This window comes from Gopherus evgoodei, chromosome 1 (genome assembly GCF_007399415.2).
Source record: "Gopherus evgoodei ecotype Sinaloan lineage chromosome 1, rGopEvg1_v1.p, whole genome shotgun sequence".
Taxonomy (NCBI): Eukaryota; Metazoa; Chordata; order Testudines; family Testudinidae; genus Gopherus; species Gopherus evgoodei.
Window position 1 is genome coordinate 142957613 of NC_044322.1, and position 19614 is coordinate 142977226.

A 19614-nucleotide genomic window follows, 5' to 3' on the forward strand; every position below is an offset into this window, starting at 1 on the left:
TTGAGTGTTTTTAATTTCATCTTGTTTATTTAATTTCATCTTGTATTGAGTACTGACTCATAAGGAAGAATGCCACCTACTGACTCATGAGATTTTTCTTAGTAGAATGCAGAAACATGATGATTAAAAAAATTAATGAATAGATTGCGGAGAATACAGCAAAATTTGCACGAAGATGGCAATGCTATCAGCTTGGTTGAGCTTATGTACAAGTAGATTCCTATTGCCCTGCCCATATTGTTTTATTTCACTAATATACAGTATATAGAACTCATTTTTCTAGTTTCTAATTCTTTCTTTTAGATAAAACAGACCTGTTGACAGTGCAAGTTGTTTTCTCAAAAGAGAGGTAATCAGATATACCAGGTAAAGGAATGCAACAGTGTTCAAGCTATACAGGTTGTCAGTTATAGGCAGTATACATATAGTTATTAAAGTTACATCAAAGAATTCTTTTATCAGTTCATTCTGCTTGGTTTCTTTTTCCTTAAATAATTCACTTGTTAACTTAATTGAGGTGAATTAGATTCACCAATGCAGCCCATTTTTTTGGAAAAGTTGAAAATAGTTTCTTAACATTTGACCTCATATTGAGTATTTACTGAGCAATGTAACTCACCGATTTTGGGTAGTTTTTAATTAAGGAAGTAGATGTAAGTCATTGCCTTTATAAACAGATCCATATACCATGGTAACTGAGTATGTAGTATAGGGAATACTGCAAATATCATGGTTTTAATTGCAATCATTGGTACAGTGCATTGACTGGCTTATCTTTTCCATAAGGAGCTTTTAAAGCCTGATCTAAAATCTATTGATGTTACTGGAAAGATTCCTATTGACTTCAATAGGCTTTAAATCCGGTCCTTATTGAATTAGGTACCTAAGTAAATCAATTAATTAAAAAAAAAAGTCATAACAGAAAGACTTATGGCAAGCATCTACTACTGTACTTCTACCGAGGAAAGAGTTTAGCATCAGTATAGCACTCAAAATACAGCATAACTCTCTGGCCTTTAAAAGACAAAAAATGGAATGTTACAACAAAGAAGAGAACAGGAAGCTTGAAATTTGGCAGGCTTAATTTCCTTAACATGTATAAATATATAATATTTTCTGTTATGTTTGAAAACTTGAGCACTTTTAATCAGCTAATTATGATTATAGACAGTGTATTTGCATGAGATAAAGCTAAATTTAGGCCTACACTGATTCATATGCTCATTAAATAAGAACATATATAGCTGTATCAGATATTGAGCCCCACTATATAGGTATAAACATATGTAGATACAAGTGTCTTTTTTATTCACTTATTGGGATTTGTCAGTTCCCCAGATGTATGGTGTCAGTTAAGATGCCTCTCGCCTACAGAGAGAGCTGCCTCATTACATTTTAGAGGAAGAACCCTTTGAAAATGACAGAAAATGCCAGATGAGACGTTATATCTCCTGCTAAGTATCTTGCAAGATGTATGTGTTTGATGGTGTGCAGCAGAGGAAAGCTCTGTGGTATCTGGTGGCTAAGGAAATGCAACACACACAGTGTGCAGCATTCATGGTCTCAGAGAAGCAACTGCAGTTTCCTCAGGAGCTCTGTTCTTTTCCTGAAGGACTGAGTTAATCAGAAGTTTACTGATGAAGGAGTAGTTTCAAAATAGTCCATTGGCTTTCTGAAGGCTAATGGGCAGAGCAGTTTTGGAATTAACATTTTTGAGCAATGTTCTTAATTAAGAGATTCAAGTTGTTCCCATTTTCCTAATGACCAGCAGTCACTTTCATTTTAAACTACATTCACAAGAAAGACAATGAGCAATTCTTTTTTTTTTCCTCTTCCTTGATGCTCTTATCTATAAATGCTCAAAATAGAAGAATTTTTTCTTTGTATGTTTCTGGGGAATCCTAGATATTTCCTTTCTTTAAGAAAAATATGCAAATGTTTTTTGTAAAAACATTCTTTCCCTTTTTCCTAGGTCCTTAAGTGGCCTACCTCGCTATGTTGTCTGAGCCCTCATAAACATTAATGCACTTACCCTCACACAACACCTATGAGAGAGGAATGTAGTATTATCCCCATTTTTACACCTCTATGAGAGAGGGAAGTAGTAGTATTCCTGTTTTACAGGTGGGGAGAGAGATTAAGTTTCCTTCTCAAAATCAAATGGGAAATCTTTGTCAGAACTGGGAACTGAAAGTCTATTAGATCCAGTGCCTTTGCCATTATATCCTCTTTCCTCTCTCACTGAGAGCTGAATTTGCACCTACTTTTGAAATTAAGGTTTGCACTTATGCACAGTATGGGCCACTTAGTCTGCCTTCCGAAGTTTAGTCTGTTTGTTCTGTGAACTCACAGGATGTATGGGGTGAAATGACCACTCTTCTTGTTCGTCTCCTTGTATGAGATTGAAACTCTTTGACTTTTGGCCATCACTCAATCTTCTGTTCATCTATTACCAATTCTAAATGTCATAATTTGGATCTACCCTATGAAAATTTGAAAACCACGTTACAGACTTTACACATGTAAATTAAGAAATGTTGAACCCAATTCTGAACAAAATATACATCTTAGGGATCACCTTGTTATTTATCACCTATCGCTAGTATGTGCTGGGATCACTGTTTGGTCAGAATCTGTTTTAAATATGCCCGTGCAGTTAGTGGTAAATGTGGATGAATGGATGAGATTTGGAAAGTGGTTTTGCTAACACAGTTTAGAAGACCCAGTGCTACCCAATCAAATATTTTGCAAGATAAATCTTACTGCATTTGAAACCAGAGTTGGAGCTGAACCTAAAATTCCCCATGCTCCTGTGGGTCATCTTTGCTGCTCTGGTTCAGGCTCATCACCAGTTAGAATAATGTAAAATTTGTTATTTTTTGCATAGTTTCAGTGCATTAGGAGGTGGAACCTGGAATTTAAAGTGTTACTTTAATTGTGGGGATTTTGCAGTGGTGCTGTGGTTTAAAAAAAAAAAAAGTGGGTAAACTAATTAAACTAAATTCCACACTCCCCAAATGGGAAGTGGGCAAACTCTGTTTACTTGTGTTTCCTCTCAAGTATGTGACTGGGATTTTGGTTTTGTTCAAATCAAAATTCAATGGAGCAAACCAACGTGGTAAATTTGGAAGATGTTTGCATGAAGCCAGGTGGTGTTAAACTATTTCCTTTCACAGTCTTCTAGTTGAAAATGAGCAAATCAAATTACTTGTGCTTATTTGGGCAAGTAACTTCATCTTCCCGTGCCTCAGTTTGTTTATCTGTGAAATGTGAATAATACTTACCTCTCTCACAAATATGTTAAATAATTAATGCTGATGATTTAGTTTATACATACATGTAAATCACTCAGAGAAGACCACTGCTATAAAGGTGGAAAATGCTGTATTTTAAAACTTGAAATGTACATCAACAAACTACACATCCCCTTCTTAGGGATGCAGGTTGAGTGTTGATATGTGAGTCAAGTTTCCTTCAGTGAAGTTAAAAGTAGTTCTGTGCAGGTCAAGGATGTCAATTAGAATTTTAAACTCAGAATAAATTCAGAGCTAAGCATTTTAAAAGCCGGACAGGTACATTCAATTGCCTGCAAAGCTGTAAAAAAAAAAATATTGCTTTTTGGTAGTATATTCTAAACAAGTGGAGGGTTCAGTAGATACATAATGGAAGGGCAGTAGCAGCAGCAAAAGCAAATATTTTTAAAGGTGGATCTGTAGGGCACCTTCACGCATAAACCTTTTGAAAGAAAAAAATAACAAAAACAACCAGAAAGTGAATCATTTTCCACAACCAGGAAAAGGAAAATGTCTTGTCCAAATAAGTGGTATTTTTATTCCTAAATTAAGACAATGATGTGAGAGGAAAATCTGCAAAATTCAGGCGCAATCCTTTAAACATATATGCATATGAGTGTCAAAGCCTGGCCCAGTCTCCCTGTCTGGACAGATACCCATCTGTTGTGAATGGACCCAACCTCTGGATGCCGTGTGCTCCTGAGCCAAATAGGTCAGGCAGAACCGCATTGTTGTTCGTAGATCTGGGTCTCTAAGCACATTCCCAGGTGCAGGGTCCAGTTTCTGAGAGGTGGAGCTTCCCAGCTAAGCTGTCTTAGACCTCCTAATCAGTGCCTCAACTTTCTCGAGCCCTCCTGTTGCTATACATGTTCCTTCAGAATTCCATCTCACTGTGTGGGTGCTCTGAACTCAGTTAACCTTCTTAAGGACAACGTAGCAGGCAGGCAAGGAACACAGGCTTATCAAATGAATTTCTTAACCACAGCCACATTTACAGTTAAGAAAGTACTAGAGAGTTACAGTTCTTTGCAAAATAAGTAACAGTCCTGAGACACACCCTCCCCATGACTGATCTTATCCTTCCTGTGAGTCTGAGGGCTGGTCAGCATTTCACATGAGGCAGTGGTCTCTCATACCGTCTTTTACTGTCTCTCACTGGTTTTCTGGTATGTGATGGTGGACAGCTCTCTTCTTCTGAAAGCTGCCCCCCCCCTTACATATCGTCTCTGATTCTGTTTTGCCTTGTGACCAGACTGGGAAATTCTAACCCCAAGTCATGCAAGTCCCCATGAAGAAAAGCGTTGTTCCCTGTGTTGGGCCAGTGACTGAGACTCATTCAGAGTTGGTGGCCCTTGAAGGCTCTTCCACTGTAGTCCTCTCTGAGATGTTCCACACCCTATCCTGGAGGGGTAGTGTCTGGACTGTCCTTGTCAGGGTCAGGCTGGCTTTCCAACACAAAATGGCAGTTAGCACATTAAAATGGATCACAGGATATAAAAATGGAAGTCACAAAACAAAATCAAGTTCACAGTTCGATACATACGTATCTCACTTGGTCATGGTGAGTTACTTTACTCACACAAATAGACTTATTAAATCAATGGAGTTACTCATATGATCAACATTACTCACACCACAATAATATTTATAGAATTGGGCCCTTGGACTCTGAGGGCTACTGTGCCAATGAATGCACCTATACAAGACAATAAAGAGACAATTTGGAGCCCTGCGTAGGCTACCTGCATGTTACAACATGGAGGAGACCAGATTGCAAGGTTCCACAGTCCAGTCTGGAGAATTTTCTGTTGACTTCAAAAGGTTTGGATCAGATCCTAACAGAATGTGTGATTTGTCACTGCCTAAACTCATTTCTGAAGAAGCTTTGTAGGCGGGACCTATTCTAATGATGATACTTAACACTTACATAGGGCTTTTCATCTTTAGATCTCAAAATACCTTACAAAAGAGCTCAGTATCATTATCCTCATTTTATGTATGGGAAAATGAGGCACAGGAAGTAAAATTACTTGCTGAAGTCCACCCAGTAGGGTAGTGGCAGAGCCAGGAATACAGCCCACATCTCCTGAGTCCCCATCCAGCGGTCTGTCCACTAAGAGTAAAGATTTAAAAGTAAAGATCTCATCAGGATACTTGAGAATGCCATTAATATGAGATGTATGACAATACACATGGTGAATATGAATGATTACTCTTCTAGTTGTGATGCATGATCAGGAAATCCTTGGTAACTAGTGTAATTTATATTTTTACAGCACAAAAATAAAGAGTCTGAACATGATCTGAACAACAGAAGAGCATCCAGGGAACGATAAAAACCCAGAGTATAAGTTTTACAAAAAGTTGCTTTTCATAAATCAATTGCAAACAGGTGGCTATGGCAGCAAGGGAGCAAGAGCAGGCAGGCAGCAGATGGGCAGGCCAGGAGGGCATACCACTTGCTGCATCACTTGACATGAATTACACTCAGTATGTTCTTCTAAAAGACTCTGGGAGGATAATAATGAAATCTTGCCTCACATTTACCTTCGCTGTGCAAAATTCCGTGCTCTGCTTATAAATAATAAAAGACCTAAAATCTTATTATCTTTTTTGTTTTGATTTTAAAGTTTATGTGGTTTTTATGTTAGAGGCCAACTTTCTTTGGCAATCAGATTATGGTGGAAAAGTTAGAAATTGCAATGAACCAGTCCAAGAAACATCATTGTCATAGCCACTTTATATAGGCTTAAGATACTCTAAAAAAGAAAAATGGAGATATAGGTCAAGTCTTTTCAAAAGGCTGCTCCGGAAGCTATATACCTAACTCTATATCTAAGCACATACATGGCTTGATTTTTCACCCCATTTTGAAAAATTTGGCCAGAGAGTCTCAAGCTTGTGTAGTGGTGCAGCAGCTGTTAACCAGTTGGTATGTTTAACCCCAGATAAGGGAGAACTTCAGCAGCAGGGAATTGACTTGTGTATATGTACTGAAATGTAGTTTAGTGCTTAGAAATGGGCCTGGGATTTGTGGGTTCTAGGTACTATTCCTTTCTGTGTGTGATCTTGGGTAAATCACTCACTGGAGTGTCAGCACTGATAATCTTTCAACTGCAGATTATTTTATCAGTAACTTCCAACTGATGCACTTATTGGGTATGGTTGGATGTTCCTATCAAGCCTTGATAATCTGTGATCCTGATTCAACAAGTTGGTTAAGCATATGGCTTACTTTAAACAAGTCACTGATTTTAATGAGACTATTCAGGTGGTTAAAAATAGGAACGTGCTTAATTACCTTGCAGAATTGGGGCTCCAGTAGCCTGGGGAGCAAGTTCTTTTTTTTGTTTTTTTGGCATTTTGTCTGTTAATCTTGCCCTTCTGTATGTATTGTCAAGAGCTCAAAGGCCAGAGAAGTGGCTCTGTCCCTTTGCATGGGAAGACCAGTGCAGCCAGCAATCTATGTAGCCCAAAATCCAGTGAGAAAGCACAAGGGAAGTTCTGCTTGTCTAGATGTCTAACATACAACAACAAACTGTCTCAGGTCATAGTGCAACATCCTGTTGCCACTGCATTGTGAACAAGGAGGATCTACGGTCTGTTTGGAAGTCCCACAGGCTAATTATCAGCACACTACTTTGAAGTTGTTCAAGAGAAGAACTGCCCTGCAGAACCCTCTTTAAAACCCACTTGTGGCTTCATTGTTCAGCAGAACTGAATTTGCTTCTAACTTTTCTATTTTGACGATTACAGGATTCCCAGCAGGAGAACTCCAAAAGCCTTTCTTTTGGGGGACAGAATATCCTAGGTAAGTAAGAAAGGAAAACTATAGTAAGTAGGCAATGAAGTAAAAGAGTTGCAAAAGTAAGTTCTTGTGTGAAATGAAAGGAAGCACAAGTGAAAGAGTATATTGATACAGCAGCCCAAAACAACATGTACAGTAGAAATGTATAATCGTGGCATGAAGAAACTGGCAATGGAAGAGCCCTTTGGGATAAGTGTCCTTCTGCTGCAGGCTGCTTTTTCTATTGAAAAATCAGGTTGATCTGAACAGCTGCTGCCTTGTGAGATACCTGTTTTTACCTTGGGAAACTGGATATCTCTGTGTTGTTTTAAACTGAGGATTAATTGCTTTGAGGAATTTGTAAATAATTGTGTGTGTGTGTGCAGGGTGTTTAGATTCTGTAGAGAGCAGCGTGTGCATGAGAACCATAAAAAATGGAAACAAAACTTTCATCTGCACTGAATGCTGCCCTGCCCCAGCTAAGAGGCTGCTCCAAAGCCTGCTGAAGCGAATGGCAGCATTTCCACAGACTTCAGTGGGTTTTGGATTGGGTCCAAAAGGCTTGGATCCACAAAAGGAACTTAGGAGTTATGAGGCTCAGCACTACAAGGCCTAACTTTTAGGCAGGCCGGCTCCAGTGTTTTTGCCGCCCCAAGCAGCGAAAAAAACAAACAAAAAAACCCCATGATTGGGAGCAGCTCTACCGCTGCCGCTTCACTCTTCGGTGGCAATTTGGCAGCCAGTCCTTCCCTCTAAGAGGGACTGAGGGACCTGCCACCAAAGAGCCGGACGTGCTGCCCCAAGCAGCTGCTTGCTGCGCTGGTGCCTGGAGCCGGCCCTGCTTTTAGGTGCCTAGAAAATCACAGGAACACACTGCAATTCACAGAGCCTGAGTTAGGCCCATAGGCTTCCTATACAATTAATGGGAAAAGATAGGCGCCTAGGAATGGGATCCACAAAAGTCAGCATGTTAGGTGGGGAGCCCCCCTAAACTAGCCAATGGGAGATGCTGGTGAGAAGGGAGTTAGGAGTGCTGGAGTTAGTGCCTAAGTCTGGACTGCAGGATATACTCTGCTTCTAATCTACAGCTGGGAACTGCTCTCCTGGAATCAGACATCTTAGGTGCCTAAGTACCTTTGTGGATATGGGCCAAAGTGCTTGATGTCCCTCTTAGGGCCTCATCAAGGTGATAGATATCCTCAGGATATACACTTTAGCACATGCTTGACTTTAAGCAGGTGAGCAGTTCCATTTGAGCCTTGGTTAGTATGTGCTGCTATAGGAGGAAAGATTTCAGGTCACCTTAAATCATGCTTAGTGAAAAGTCCCTACGTCCATGCAATTCAATATTTTCATACTTGGGGAGGGACAAGAGAATAAGAAGACCCCGACCATAGTTTCAGTAAGCTATCAAATGAGACCCATTACTACTGACAAGTGTCCTTAATAAATTCCATTGTTTACCTTTAAACATATGTTGTATTTGTTATATTTCGTTGGGATGAGTGCTCCTCTAAATAGGAATTTTGGCAGTAAATATAACGATATGCATTAAACTTAGGAACAAATTCATGTTCAAGATTAATTCTTATGAGCCAAGTGACTTTCTTGTGGTGCAGTAATTGGACAGGACCTCCCTTTATTCCTAGTTAACTCCTTTTTATACTATGCTTATTTCAGTGTGGTCAATTCCAGTTTTGTTCTCTGAGATGATTTCTTGGTACCCTGATCTCCTGTCGAAGTGCTGAAATTGTGGTTCTTTCAAACATTTATGCCTCACATATTTCTCTTCTTTAAATGTTGCTCTAACTTATACAAGTTGTTTTCACTCCCATACTCATCAGAATTTAGTAAACAAATGAATCTGTTCTATGTCAAACGGATTGTCTTATTCTAGATCTTTTGTCAGTCCATATAATAGAGATCATACATGAGTACTAGAATCAGAAAAAAATCAAGTAATAAATACCAGCACTTGCAGAAAAATGTATCCTGCCAATATTTATTCATTGACCGTTATTAGGGTTCCAGCTCCAATACAACCTCAATTAAAATCAACTCTCCCTATCTGCATAATTGGAAGCTACATTATTAGGCTACATATGTGTATATCAAATACAATGTGATTATTAAGCTCCATCATTCCTAGTTAGGAGTTTGTAATGTCAGTGGCATTGCAAACAGAGTGACAGAAAACTACTTGAATTAGTTTTTGTAATTACAGACTTTTTTTGATAGTTGAATTTTCACAAATAAATGTTGCTGATAATGTTAAAAGGCAATAATCTTATTACAAACCCACTGGGTTGATTTTAATGATTTTTGGATAGCAGCATTCCTAATGTTATCCATCAAAAATCAAACAATGTCTATTTTTTTCTGAGTGACATGACTATTGTTTACCTACATTGTCTAAAGTTGATTTTGGTTTAAATTTGATTTTAACACATGCAGAGCTCCCAGGACAGGTAAGAGAGGGTTCTCAACCTAGAAAAAAGTATCTTGATCCTTTACTATAAACATTAGCAACAACTGGAAACTTTTCTACAGAAGCGTTCCTCATGCTGCTAATATGAGTGCAGCTGATATTTTTGCCATTTTGTTTTTTCATACTTCTCTGGCTTCAGAAGGCTTTATGACTTTAGATATGGAAAACAAGCCTAATATTGTGCATTCAGTACAGATAATTGTCATTAAACAAAATTACAAATTTGTCACACAATGGGATGATATTTCTATTGTCCAACTGTATAACTTTAACCAAAGCTCTTTAATGAAGGTTTGAGATGATAGAAAACCCATTAGGAAACATCTTCTCACAGACAAGTTACCCTTCAGGAAAAAAAACAACAAAGGGAAGAATTGTCATGGGTGGGGGGGATTAAATCATAAACACATTTTTGGGTATAACTAAGATGAGCAATTAGTATATGATGGCTTATTATGTCCAGTAATAATATGTTACTTCAAACCCTTTGCCTTTTCCTGTTCCTATACAATGTGTTATTAATACACTGATATATATTACGTTGATGTATGGCATTTCTGTAACGTGTGACGTATGTAATGTTCCAGAAGACTAACTTAGCAAATACAAGATGTGTTTCATGAATACCTCTTTTGAATGCAGGCTTTAGACAAGTAAACCGGGAAGCATGAATGAAAGTAATCTTTTCCCCTCACCATAGAAGAAGATCAGAAAATTGAAAACAAAAAATATACTCTACAAACAAACCAGGAAGATGTCAATTATTGTCTGCCAGGAACATGAAATGATTTCTCCTTTCTGGCTCTTCAGTGCATTAGATCTGATTGTAGATAATCTCTTATTTCTGCACAGGTGAAGGGGAAATAGGATAATACCTCTTTTGAAAACAATGGGAATCTATTTAATGTTTCACATATTAAATGACATGCATTTGCATGCTTGTCTATCACATACTCAGAGAAGTGTGATTAGAGATGGCATCTCAAATCACTTTTAATCTTTGATCTGTGCTTTTCTTTAACTACATTATCAGAATAATTTTACTCTTAACACTATCCAGTTCCCAGTTAGAAAATAAATGCTGCACTCAGTTGGAAGCCCCGCCCCCCTTTTTTTGGTGAGTCCTGATGAGGATATAAGATATTTTTTATAGAAAATCTAGCCACCTCAGAGATGACAACGGTGCCTTTAAGATTTTATTTTTACCCTTCTTTAATAAACAAGACTTTTCATGGTCCACCATTCAATATCAGAAACTTTGAGAGGCACTTCATGGATGTAGTTTTTAGATACAAAAAATCTTTTCTGAAATGGAAACCTGTTCTATCCTCTATCTCATCTGCTTTGATGTTCATATGCATGCATCTATCGTGAGGTGAAACTGCTCTTTTGTGTTATAGGTCTTTAAGTTATGGTGCCATTGGGGTAATTGTTGGGCATGAGTTTACCCATGGATTTGATAATAATGGTGAGTAATTGTCCACATTTACATTGTTCTTCTTTTTGGGTTTGTTGAATAGAAAAAAAAGGATGCATAGGAGTAGCTTTAGGTGTACATTTTTTTCAAGAATGATAAGATGTGTCAAGAGAAGCATAAGATTGTAAAAAGAATGGTTTAGTTTTGCATGGATTCCTTCTAAAGTTGGGCCAATAGGGATTTTTTGTGAGTCAGTATTTTCCTCTGGTCTGAAACAGAACAAAACCAAAAATAATAGAGACTATCCAATAAAATGAAATACTGAAAAAAAGATGTTTTGGGCTAGCTGAAACATTTTATTTGGATAAAATCAAAACCTTTTCATTCTGATTTTTGCTTTAAAAATTAATTTACATAATACCAAATTTTAAAAAGCAAAAAGTAATTTAAAAGTGGAAAATCAAAATGTTCTGTTCAGAAAGTGATCAACATTTTTCCATTTTTTCTTTTGGAACACATTCTCCTTTAAATTGACATGCTTCTGCAAAATGTTTTGCTTTTGTGAAATTGGCATTTTCTGATGGAAAATAGTTCTATCAGAAAGTTTCTGACCAAGTCTAGTTTCTTCCACTGCTGCAATAGATATAACAATTAACAGACTTATGTCTTTATCTTCTCATTGTCATATTAGTTATGTGATATAGAAGTCTGTAGAAAATTATGGCAACGTATAAGACACAGTTTATGGCAGTGTATTGTAAGATATTGATCTGACTGGTCTGTGGTTTGACTGGCTGATTTCTCTCTGAGTACATCCATGCTGCAATTAAAACACAGTGCCAGGTGACTCTGGCTCACAGGGCTCAGGCTAAGGAGCTGTTTAATTGCTGTGCAGACATTTGGGCTCAGACGGGAGCCTGGGCTCTGGGAAGCTGCAAGGTGGAAAGGTCTCAGAGCTCAGGCTGCAGCCTAAGGCCAAACGTCTACTCCACAAGTAAGCAGCCCTTAGCCAGAGCCCGAGTCAGCTGGCACGGGCCAGCCACAGGTGTCTAATTGCAGTGTAGACATAGTGTACATCATGAGGCTTTTGACAAGTAAACCAGGAAGCATGAAGCATAGTATCCATTTTATAATGTAACAATGATGTGCCTGTTTGCAGAATCACAATTATATGGTCTGAGGATGAAAAATAACCACAATTAGATTTTACTGGAAAGTTCATATTTCTGTAATATTGTATAATTCTGAGCTATATCATTGACCTCACTTGTGTGATAAAATTTGTTATAAAAATGGGAGCTGAGACACTGGATGAAGTAGCGGTCCCACTGATAAAAATGGGAGCTTTGACATTGACTTCAGTGGGGGCAGGATTTCATCCAGCGATTAAGTCCATTTTAAACAAAAATATAAAATAAAAATATAGGATGTGGCACACAAAAAAAGCCATTGTTAGTAAAAAATTGGTGACTAATCTTGTCACCCTTTTTGTCTCTCAACATCTTAATGTCAGTTGTTTTGATCCTTCTGAGTTCTGAAGACTAATAATCTACATGAAGAATAATTTAGAACTATGATTTTTATGCTGTTAAATATCAAGAGGTAGCTGTGTTAGTCTGTAGCCACAAAAACAACAGGTAGTCTGGTGGCACCTTAAAGACTTATTTGGGCATAAGCTTTCATGGGTAAAAAACCTCACTTCTTCAGAGTTTATGCCCAAATAAATCTGTTAGTCTTAAAGTGCCACCAGACTCCTTGTTGTTTTTATGTTGTTAAAGTAATTTTTCTCTGAAAAATGTAAACTCTTCCTCAGCAAGTCATATCCTTGTGTAAACTCAGAGTCATATTTGAATACTTTAGTTACGAATTAAGTTCTTCTGCTTTTATTCTTATTCACACTGCACAATCAAGGTAGTTTGGGTAGTAGGTGCTGGATTCCATTCTAGCTCACAAGTCATTATATGAATTGTCTATTATGGTCTAACTGCAGTGTTAAATTCTGCCCTCGGTACTCTTGTGAAATCCCTTATTCTTCAATTTCCAGCTATATAAATTCATCCTGGGATCTTAGAGTCAATCTATGTTATTCGAAAAAGACTCTCTAGGCTATATTCTCAGTCACATATGTGCAACCCCATTGGCTAGGATGGCTGCTGCAGAGTGATGTACAGGTGTTAGCACTGTAAAAATAGTGCCATTTTAGAGGAAGAAGCCAAAGCAGAGAATGTAACTTGAGTCTCTCTCAGAATAATTACATGCAAAACGAAGTACACAGCCACACTGTTAGGCAAACTACAAAGACTATAACTACATACCCTCTTGGGTTGAATCTTCCTTTTCCCTATTAAGTGAATGATATGTCTAATGTTGCATCTTTTTGAGATTCACTCACTTAGCATCATTCATTGGCTGGCATGACCATAGGAATTGGGTTTCTGCAGTACTACCTTTAGCTGAGGGACAAGAATCAGAAAATCTAGTGAATTAAGCAGAATAAGCAAGTGTGGACAAACTGATGTGAAGCAATACATCAGTTTTACTACTCTCACTTCTTGTATTTGTGTCCATGCGATGCTACAAATACTGCAAAAAGTATATTTTTCTCAAAAATGTCTTTTGGTTTTTAGGTCGTAAGTATGACAAGAATGGGAATTTAGACCCCTGGTGGTCCACTGAGTCTGAAGAAAAATTCAAAGAGAAGACAAAATGCATGATTAACCAGTACGATAATTATTATTGGAAGAGAGCTGGCCTAAATGTATGTAACATGCTAGTGGCTGAAGTCCCTGATAGTTTACTTATTGTTTCATGACTACCAACCTGTTGGAATGCTACAAGTGTATGGGCTATTCATAACAAATGCATTGAGATGAAGTGAGCACATTTGTTTAATTTAACTTGTTTGTCAAACTACTAGCTAAAACAAATTACAACAACAGACTCTTTGTTGAGAGGGTTAAACTGCTTCTCATAGTGAGGTCAACAGTGGAGGCAATGTGAGTGGGTGAAGCCAAGCAGCAGGAGTAGCGGTGTCAGCATAGAACAGTGTTTGGGACTGGGTAGTGGCAGCTACCATTTTTTTAAAAGAAGAAACTGATAATGTTGTTTTAGATCCATTTAGCAATCCCACCCAATAAATCAGACAATAAATTAACATTATACATGGAGACACAAGCTACAGCTTATTTCCCATTCAACTCTTGCTATTTTTCCATGTACATGTGGACATGTTGCAGATCAAATGAATCAAATACTAAACAATCATTCAGAGCAAATGCAGGGTTGAAAAAGAAATAGAAATTGAAATGAAATGTGTGTATAGCTATCAGAAGCATGGGCTCCTCTGGATATGTACAGGTTTAAACTGTAAGTTTCTTGAATGAGGCATAAATAGGGACTCTGGGTATGGAATTCTGGCCCCACTGATATAATTTGCAGAACTCTCATTGACTTCTATGGGGCCAGGATTTTAACCTGATTTTTACAGTTAAATCAATATCCTTAAAACCCAGTTTCTACCCCCTGTATTCACATTTCAAAAGCAGAATTAACTCACCTGCTGTTGCACCGCCTCACAATAAGTTGTTAAAGATATTGTTAGTTGTTCATCAGCTGAGTGATGATGATGTGTCACTGACCACTTAGCAATCCAATGGCTCAAGTTTGCAGTGCTGGATATCAGCCAATTTATCAGTAAAATACCTCCGGCTGTTTGTTAAGCATCTCCGCTGCCACCGTCATCACCACAAGAGAAGTATCACTTAAGACACAGAAGATGTTGTGGAGGAGCTGCTGGAACTCACACACTCATTCCATGCTGATGCTATTGGCCAATCCATCAGTCTTTTGCTTTCTGGAGGTGCTGAGTGTGGTTAGGAGGATTTGGACCCTCTGCATCCATGAAGTTGTAGGAACTGCTGCTAGTGCAGTCATGTCATCTACAGGACTTCACTGAGGTGGAGATATTTAGTTCTTCCTTTCCTGTGAAGCATCATATTGCACTTTAAGATAGAGTCCTTTTTGTTATGTGTCAGGGTGTGCGCATACACAGAGGGAGACAAAGCAGGCTGCTCCTAAGGCAGAGGCACAACTCTCCCAACTTGTCCTAGGCTAGCTTTTTCCTGACTAACTGCTGCTCCCAGAGTACACACTTCCCTACGGAGTCCCCAAGCAGGAACAGGAAACTCTTTTTCCCCACTTATAAGGTGATAGTTTGCGATTCCAGCACAGTCTTCTGTACACCACAATTTTGAACACCTTTTTTGGGGGGAGGGGGCGAAGGGGGAAAGGAAATCTGATGTTTTCTCCTCTTTTATTGGAGCTTCTGTTTGAAGGGATGGACATCCAAAGATCTCTTTCTTTCCTGTATATTTTACATCTTTAGCACTGATATGTTATGCAGTTTATCAATATCGGATCAGTTTACTTTTATCAGGTATCTTTTCCTCCCCAACTCCTCTTTCAATTTTAAATGAAAAGGTCTCCAAAAAGGTGCTTAATGAAAGAAGTAGATATGGAAATAGATATAGTTTCAGACTTTGCCAACACCAAAGAGCTCTGGGGTTAAGAAATTCACTTGTTCTCCCATCACTATCATGATCCCTTTTAGCCACAGCAGTTTTAGCAATCTGATCCAGAATCCATTGAAGTCAATGGAAAGACTCCCATTCTCTCCAAAGGCCTTTGACTAGACCATTGTGCCACTGAAATTTAGGACAGGACAAATTATCAAACTGTTGCTTCATACTACTTTATCAGCTGTTGGTTTGGAATCATATTTTAATTAATTTGATTCTAAACTTGATCCTGTGGTTCTTAACACGTCTATTTTAGTATAAAAAGTTGGAGGAAAAAAATAATGAATTACAAATTCAATCTGATAATTCAAAAACTCTTATAGGTCTGATGATAATAGATAGTGCTCTACTCCACAGAAAACATGAGGTTCTTTCAAATGATATTAAATATTGTAATATCAGGATATTGGGTTTATCAGCATTTAGATGACAACGATTTTTGTAACATGATTTTTTTATGGTTGCTGGAAGCAATATTAGAAAAAAGAACTTGAACTTTCTTTCTAGATTTGTAAAAAGCATTTTGTACACTACCCATTTCAATTCTCTTCTTGACATCTACTTTTAATTTTACTGTTTTATGTTATACTTTGAAAGTTACTGCCACTCCAGTAGTAGATAAAGTTATGTGGAGAAATAAATGTAATTTGTCAAATAAGATGAAAACTTTGCAAATTCCCAGATCTAACTATAGCAGCACAGACATGGATGGAAAAAATATTGATACTCAAATCAAATTTCATAGACCAGATTCTTAGATGCATTGTTTCTGCTTCATGCCACTTTGCCTTTGGGATCTAACCCTAGAGCCAGAGTAACTGCCCCCAGGAGAATACAGAGATGGTATGAGTATAGGTTTGACTTTTCGCATTGGAAAGCAATTTTCATCAGAGCTGTTCATTTACACTAGCTGAGGATTTGGCCTATAACCTCTATTTGATTTTTTCCTGTCTGTATATACAGGTTGGCCTTGAAATGCAGTTTAGGAGCAGATCAAATGAATTATGTTCTTCCTTTCTGCCAGGTAAAAGGGAAGAGGACTTTGGCAGAAAACATTGCAGACAATGGAGGTTTGCGAGAGGCTTTCAGGGTAGGTGTAAGATTCCCAATGGTGATGCAAGAGCATGCGTACCAACCTCAGGGAGCAGACTATTAAAAACCAAGGCACAATCCCTTAATTGCTTGTGAGTTCTGAACTTGGATCTCATTAACCAACTGCACCAAGCGCAAGCTTCTCAGGCACTTTAACAGCCTTAACATGGAGTCACAAACCATCTCTTTGGATACTCTGGTCTGTCTCACTAGCCAGGTGAGCATCTCTCTCTGACAGATGGCCTCTTACACCAAGAATCACAGCAATATTCAGGTTAATCCTAATCCCAAAGAGCCAGTCACTTACCCCAAGTCAATTGCACTTTGGGTTTCACACCAAGACAATGCTTGTAGCCAATCCTATAGTAAACTATCTGAAGATTAAATAAATAGGGAAAGGGAAAATAGGGAATTGTTTACCAGGTTAAAGCAAGCAATATAGACACATGAATTATTATATTCTTAGATTTCAAGAAGATAACATAGGCTGCTATAATCAACAAGCTTTATTTTACCTTTCGGGTAACCCCACATTAAGCAGCTAAGGATCTTTTGCTTATGTGTAGAAATACCTTCCACTCCCTAACCACAAGTCCAAACAACAGAGATACCTAGTTCTTTTTAGTTGTTTTTTTTAAATTCCTCTTTGGCCATGTGTTCTGAGCTGAAAAACTCAGCTGATGGGAGGAGTTCACTTGCATAACTCATCGTCTCGGGGAGGAGAGCAGAACAATAATAAGAATCTTTAGTCCTTTTGCTGGCAACTCCTCAGTCCAGAGGTGGGGAGTTTCCAGTTGTAAAATCCACCCAATCTTGTATCAATGGGCCTCCTCTTTTTGGAGGGACATAACCATTTTGTTGAAGAGCAGGTCTTCAAACTAATTAATGTCCGTCTCCTGTATGGCAATTCATACAGTCCCAGAGGCTCACAATAACCACTCACATATTACATTACAATATGGAACACAGATATTACAAGTAAGATTAATGCATTCAGCAATTCACAAGCATTTGATAGAGACTAAACGCTCTCATAATTCGAACACCTGTTTTATCAACATTAATCCAGACAAATTCCAGCTATGTATCTGTAAGTGTCCAGCTGAGACATGGGGACTTTGGCATGAGCTGGCACCTGGCATGCCAGTGTCAGAGTGGGCAGCTGTTTTATTTCTTTGTGCTCGGGGAAAAAAAATGGAAACATAGTATTGTAAAAACTGCTGTTGAGTTCTGTATCTACTGAACAGTCGTCACTGTACCTCTCTAATCAGGCCTATAGGAAATGGATTGAAGACAAGAGGAAAGGAGTAGAGGAGGCTTTGTTACCAGGCATTGATTTCACCCACAATCAGCTCTTCTTTCTCAGTTACGCTCATGTGAGTACCAGAAAATGCATTTTCAAGTTGATGTATCCACTAGATTGCTCTACAGTCTGCTTGGTTTAAAAAAACACCCCCACCCTCCCCAACCTTTTCTCCAAAACAAGAGATTTTAATGGGTTGAATAAAGACTCCTTTTTCTAAATTTACTAATTTTTTTCTTCTTCTCCCACTGTATCCTCTCAAGGACCTCACTTATCTTTCTTCTCATCCCCAAAATTTGTGCCCCCTTTTCCTTTACAACTTACTGGCTCCTCTGCCTCTCCCACTGAAAAGATTCCAGCTCTCGAAAGTAATTGTCACGACAGCCATATTCCTCTCTCTTGTAAACCTCTTCCTCTCAATAGCCTTCAAGCCTTCATCCTCTCTGCCAACTTTTCAATCACTTCCCCTTCAGTTTCCCACCTGTATAAGCCTTTGTAGGGTTTCAGAGGTTTGACTATCTGACTTCTGGAGCCCCAGACTGCTGTAGTAAATGCAATGGGTCTTAAGTCTGGTATATTGGGCGTGTGTTCAGTGAAACCAAGCAATGGAGGAGAGAGAAATCTTGGAAAGTTTGTTCACTTTGTCTGCTGTACATTAAGATTGCCTTCTGGTGCCCTTTGTATATTCAGCACACTTTTAGAAAAGAGGCATCGGTATGGACATTAAATATCCTTGAATTCATCTTATTTCATACAAAGGATTAGGTGCTCGACCAACTCACAAGGTCTGTTAGGGTATACAGGGTATAATAGAGAAGGGGATAATTCAGTAGTTGTCTATATTGTCCATAACTCCCTTTATGGTCACTCATAATTGGGTCAGATATTACCTTAGGAGTTGAAAATTAAGGGGCAATTAAGGAGACTTGGAAAATGTCAGGAATCAGTATTGAAAATAATGAAGTAATGTGTTAAGTAATATCTACAGTTGCTAGAGACAAGAAACATCATTATATCACATCTTTAGTATATACTTTAGAGGTTTAAAACCAAGAAGATTCACAGTAGTTAAAAGGGAGGGGAAAGAGAGTTCCAGATGGTGCAGCACAAGACAAGAGACGACCCTCAATTACAGTGATTCTCAAGGGAAAGGACAATCAAGGAAGTTAGGATTAGATGAGCTAAGTGAGCAGATGGGGAACAGCAGTGGTTAGAGACTTGAATCCGTAGTGAGTGTTTGAAAATCAGAGTTGTTTTAAATTAGATACACAGATGACTAGGAAGCCAGTGGAGGTGAAGGAAAACAGGTGTGGTATTGTTCCTGCCCATCTCATGTATATTATAGTAATACATGTAGCAGAGTCAGCCACATTTTGAAAAATGTGTCCCCCAAATAATGCACATGTTTGTCTTTTCTTCGTTAGGTGAGATGCAATTCTTTCAGACCAGAGTCAGCAAGAGAGCAAATCTATACTGGAGTTCACAGCCCTCCTCAATTCAGGTAGAGTAAATAACATATCTGTCTAAGGTACACAGCCATAACTAGGGTGGGGCAAGAGGGGCAACTGCCCAGGGTGGCTGGTGGGGGTGCAAAAATAGGGCAGCACAGGATCAGGCCCAGCTGCAGCAGCCCTCTACCCCGCAGGATTGAGCCCAG

At 38.4% G+C, this 19614-nt stretch overlaps 1 protein-coding gene across 1 annotated transcript in view; it reads left to right on the forward strand.

Annotated features, from left to right (window-relative positions):
* PHEX (phosphate regulating endopeptidase homolog X-linked) overlaps nt 1-19614 on the forward strand; it is a 146354-nt gene that overhangs the window by 116187 nt on the left and 10553 nt on the right. Inside the window, exons 16-21 of the mRNA XM_030574851.1 lie at nt 7050-7104; nt 10969-11036; nt 13613-13743; nt 16587-16652; nt 17926-18030; nt 19382-19458. Coding sequence (XP_030430711.1) covers nt 7050-7104; nt 10969-11036; nt 13613-13743; nt 16587-16652; nt 17926-18030; nt 19382-19458 — 502 coding nt within the window. The remainder of the gene's footprint in view (nt 1-7049; nt 7105-10968; nt 11037-13612; nt 13744-16586; nt 16653-17925; nt 18031-19381; nt 19459-19614) is intronic.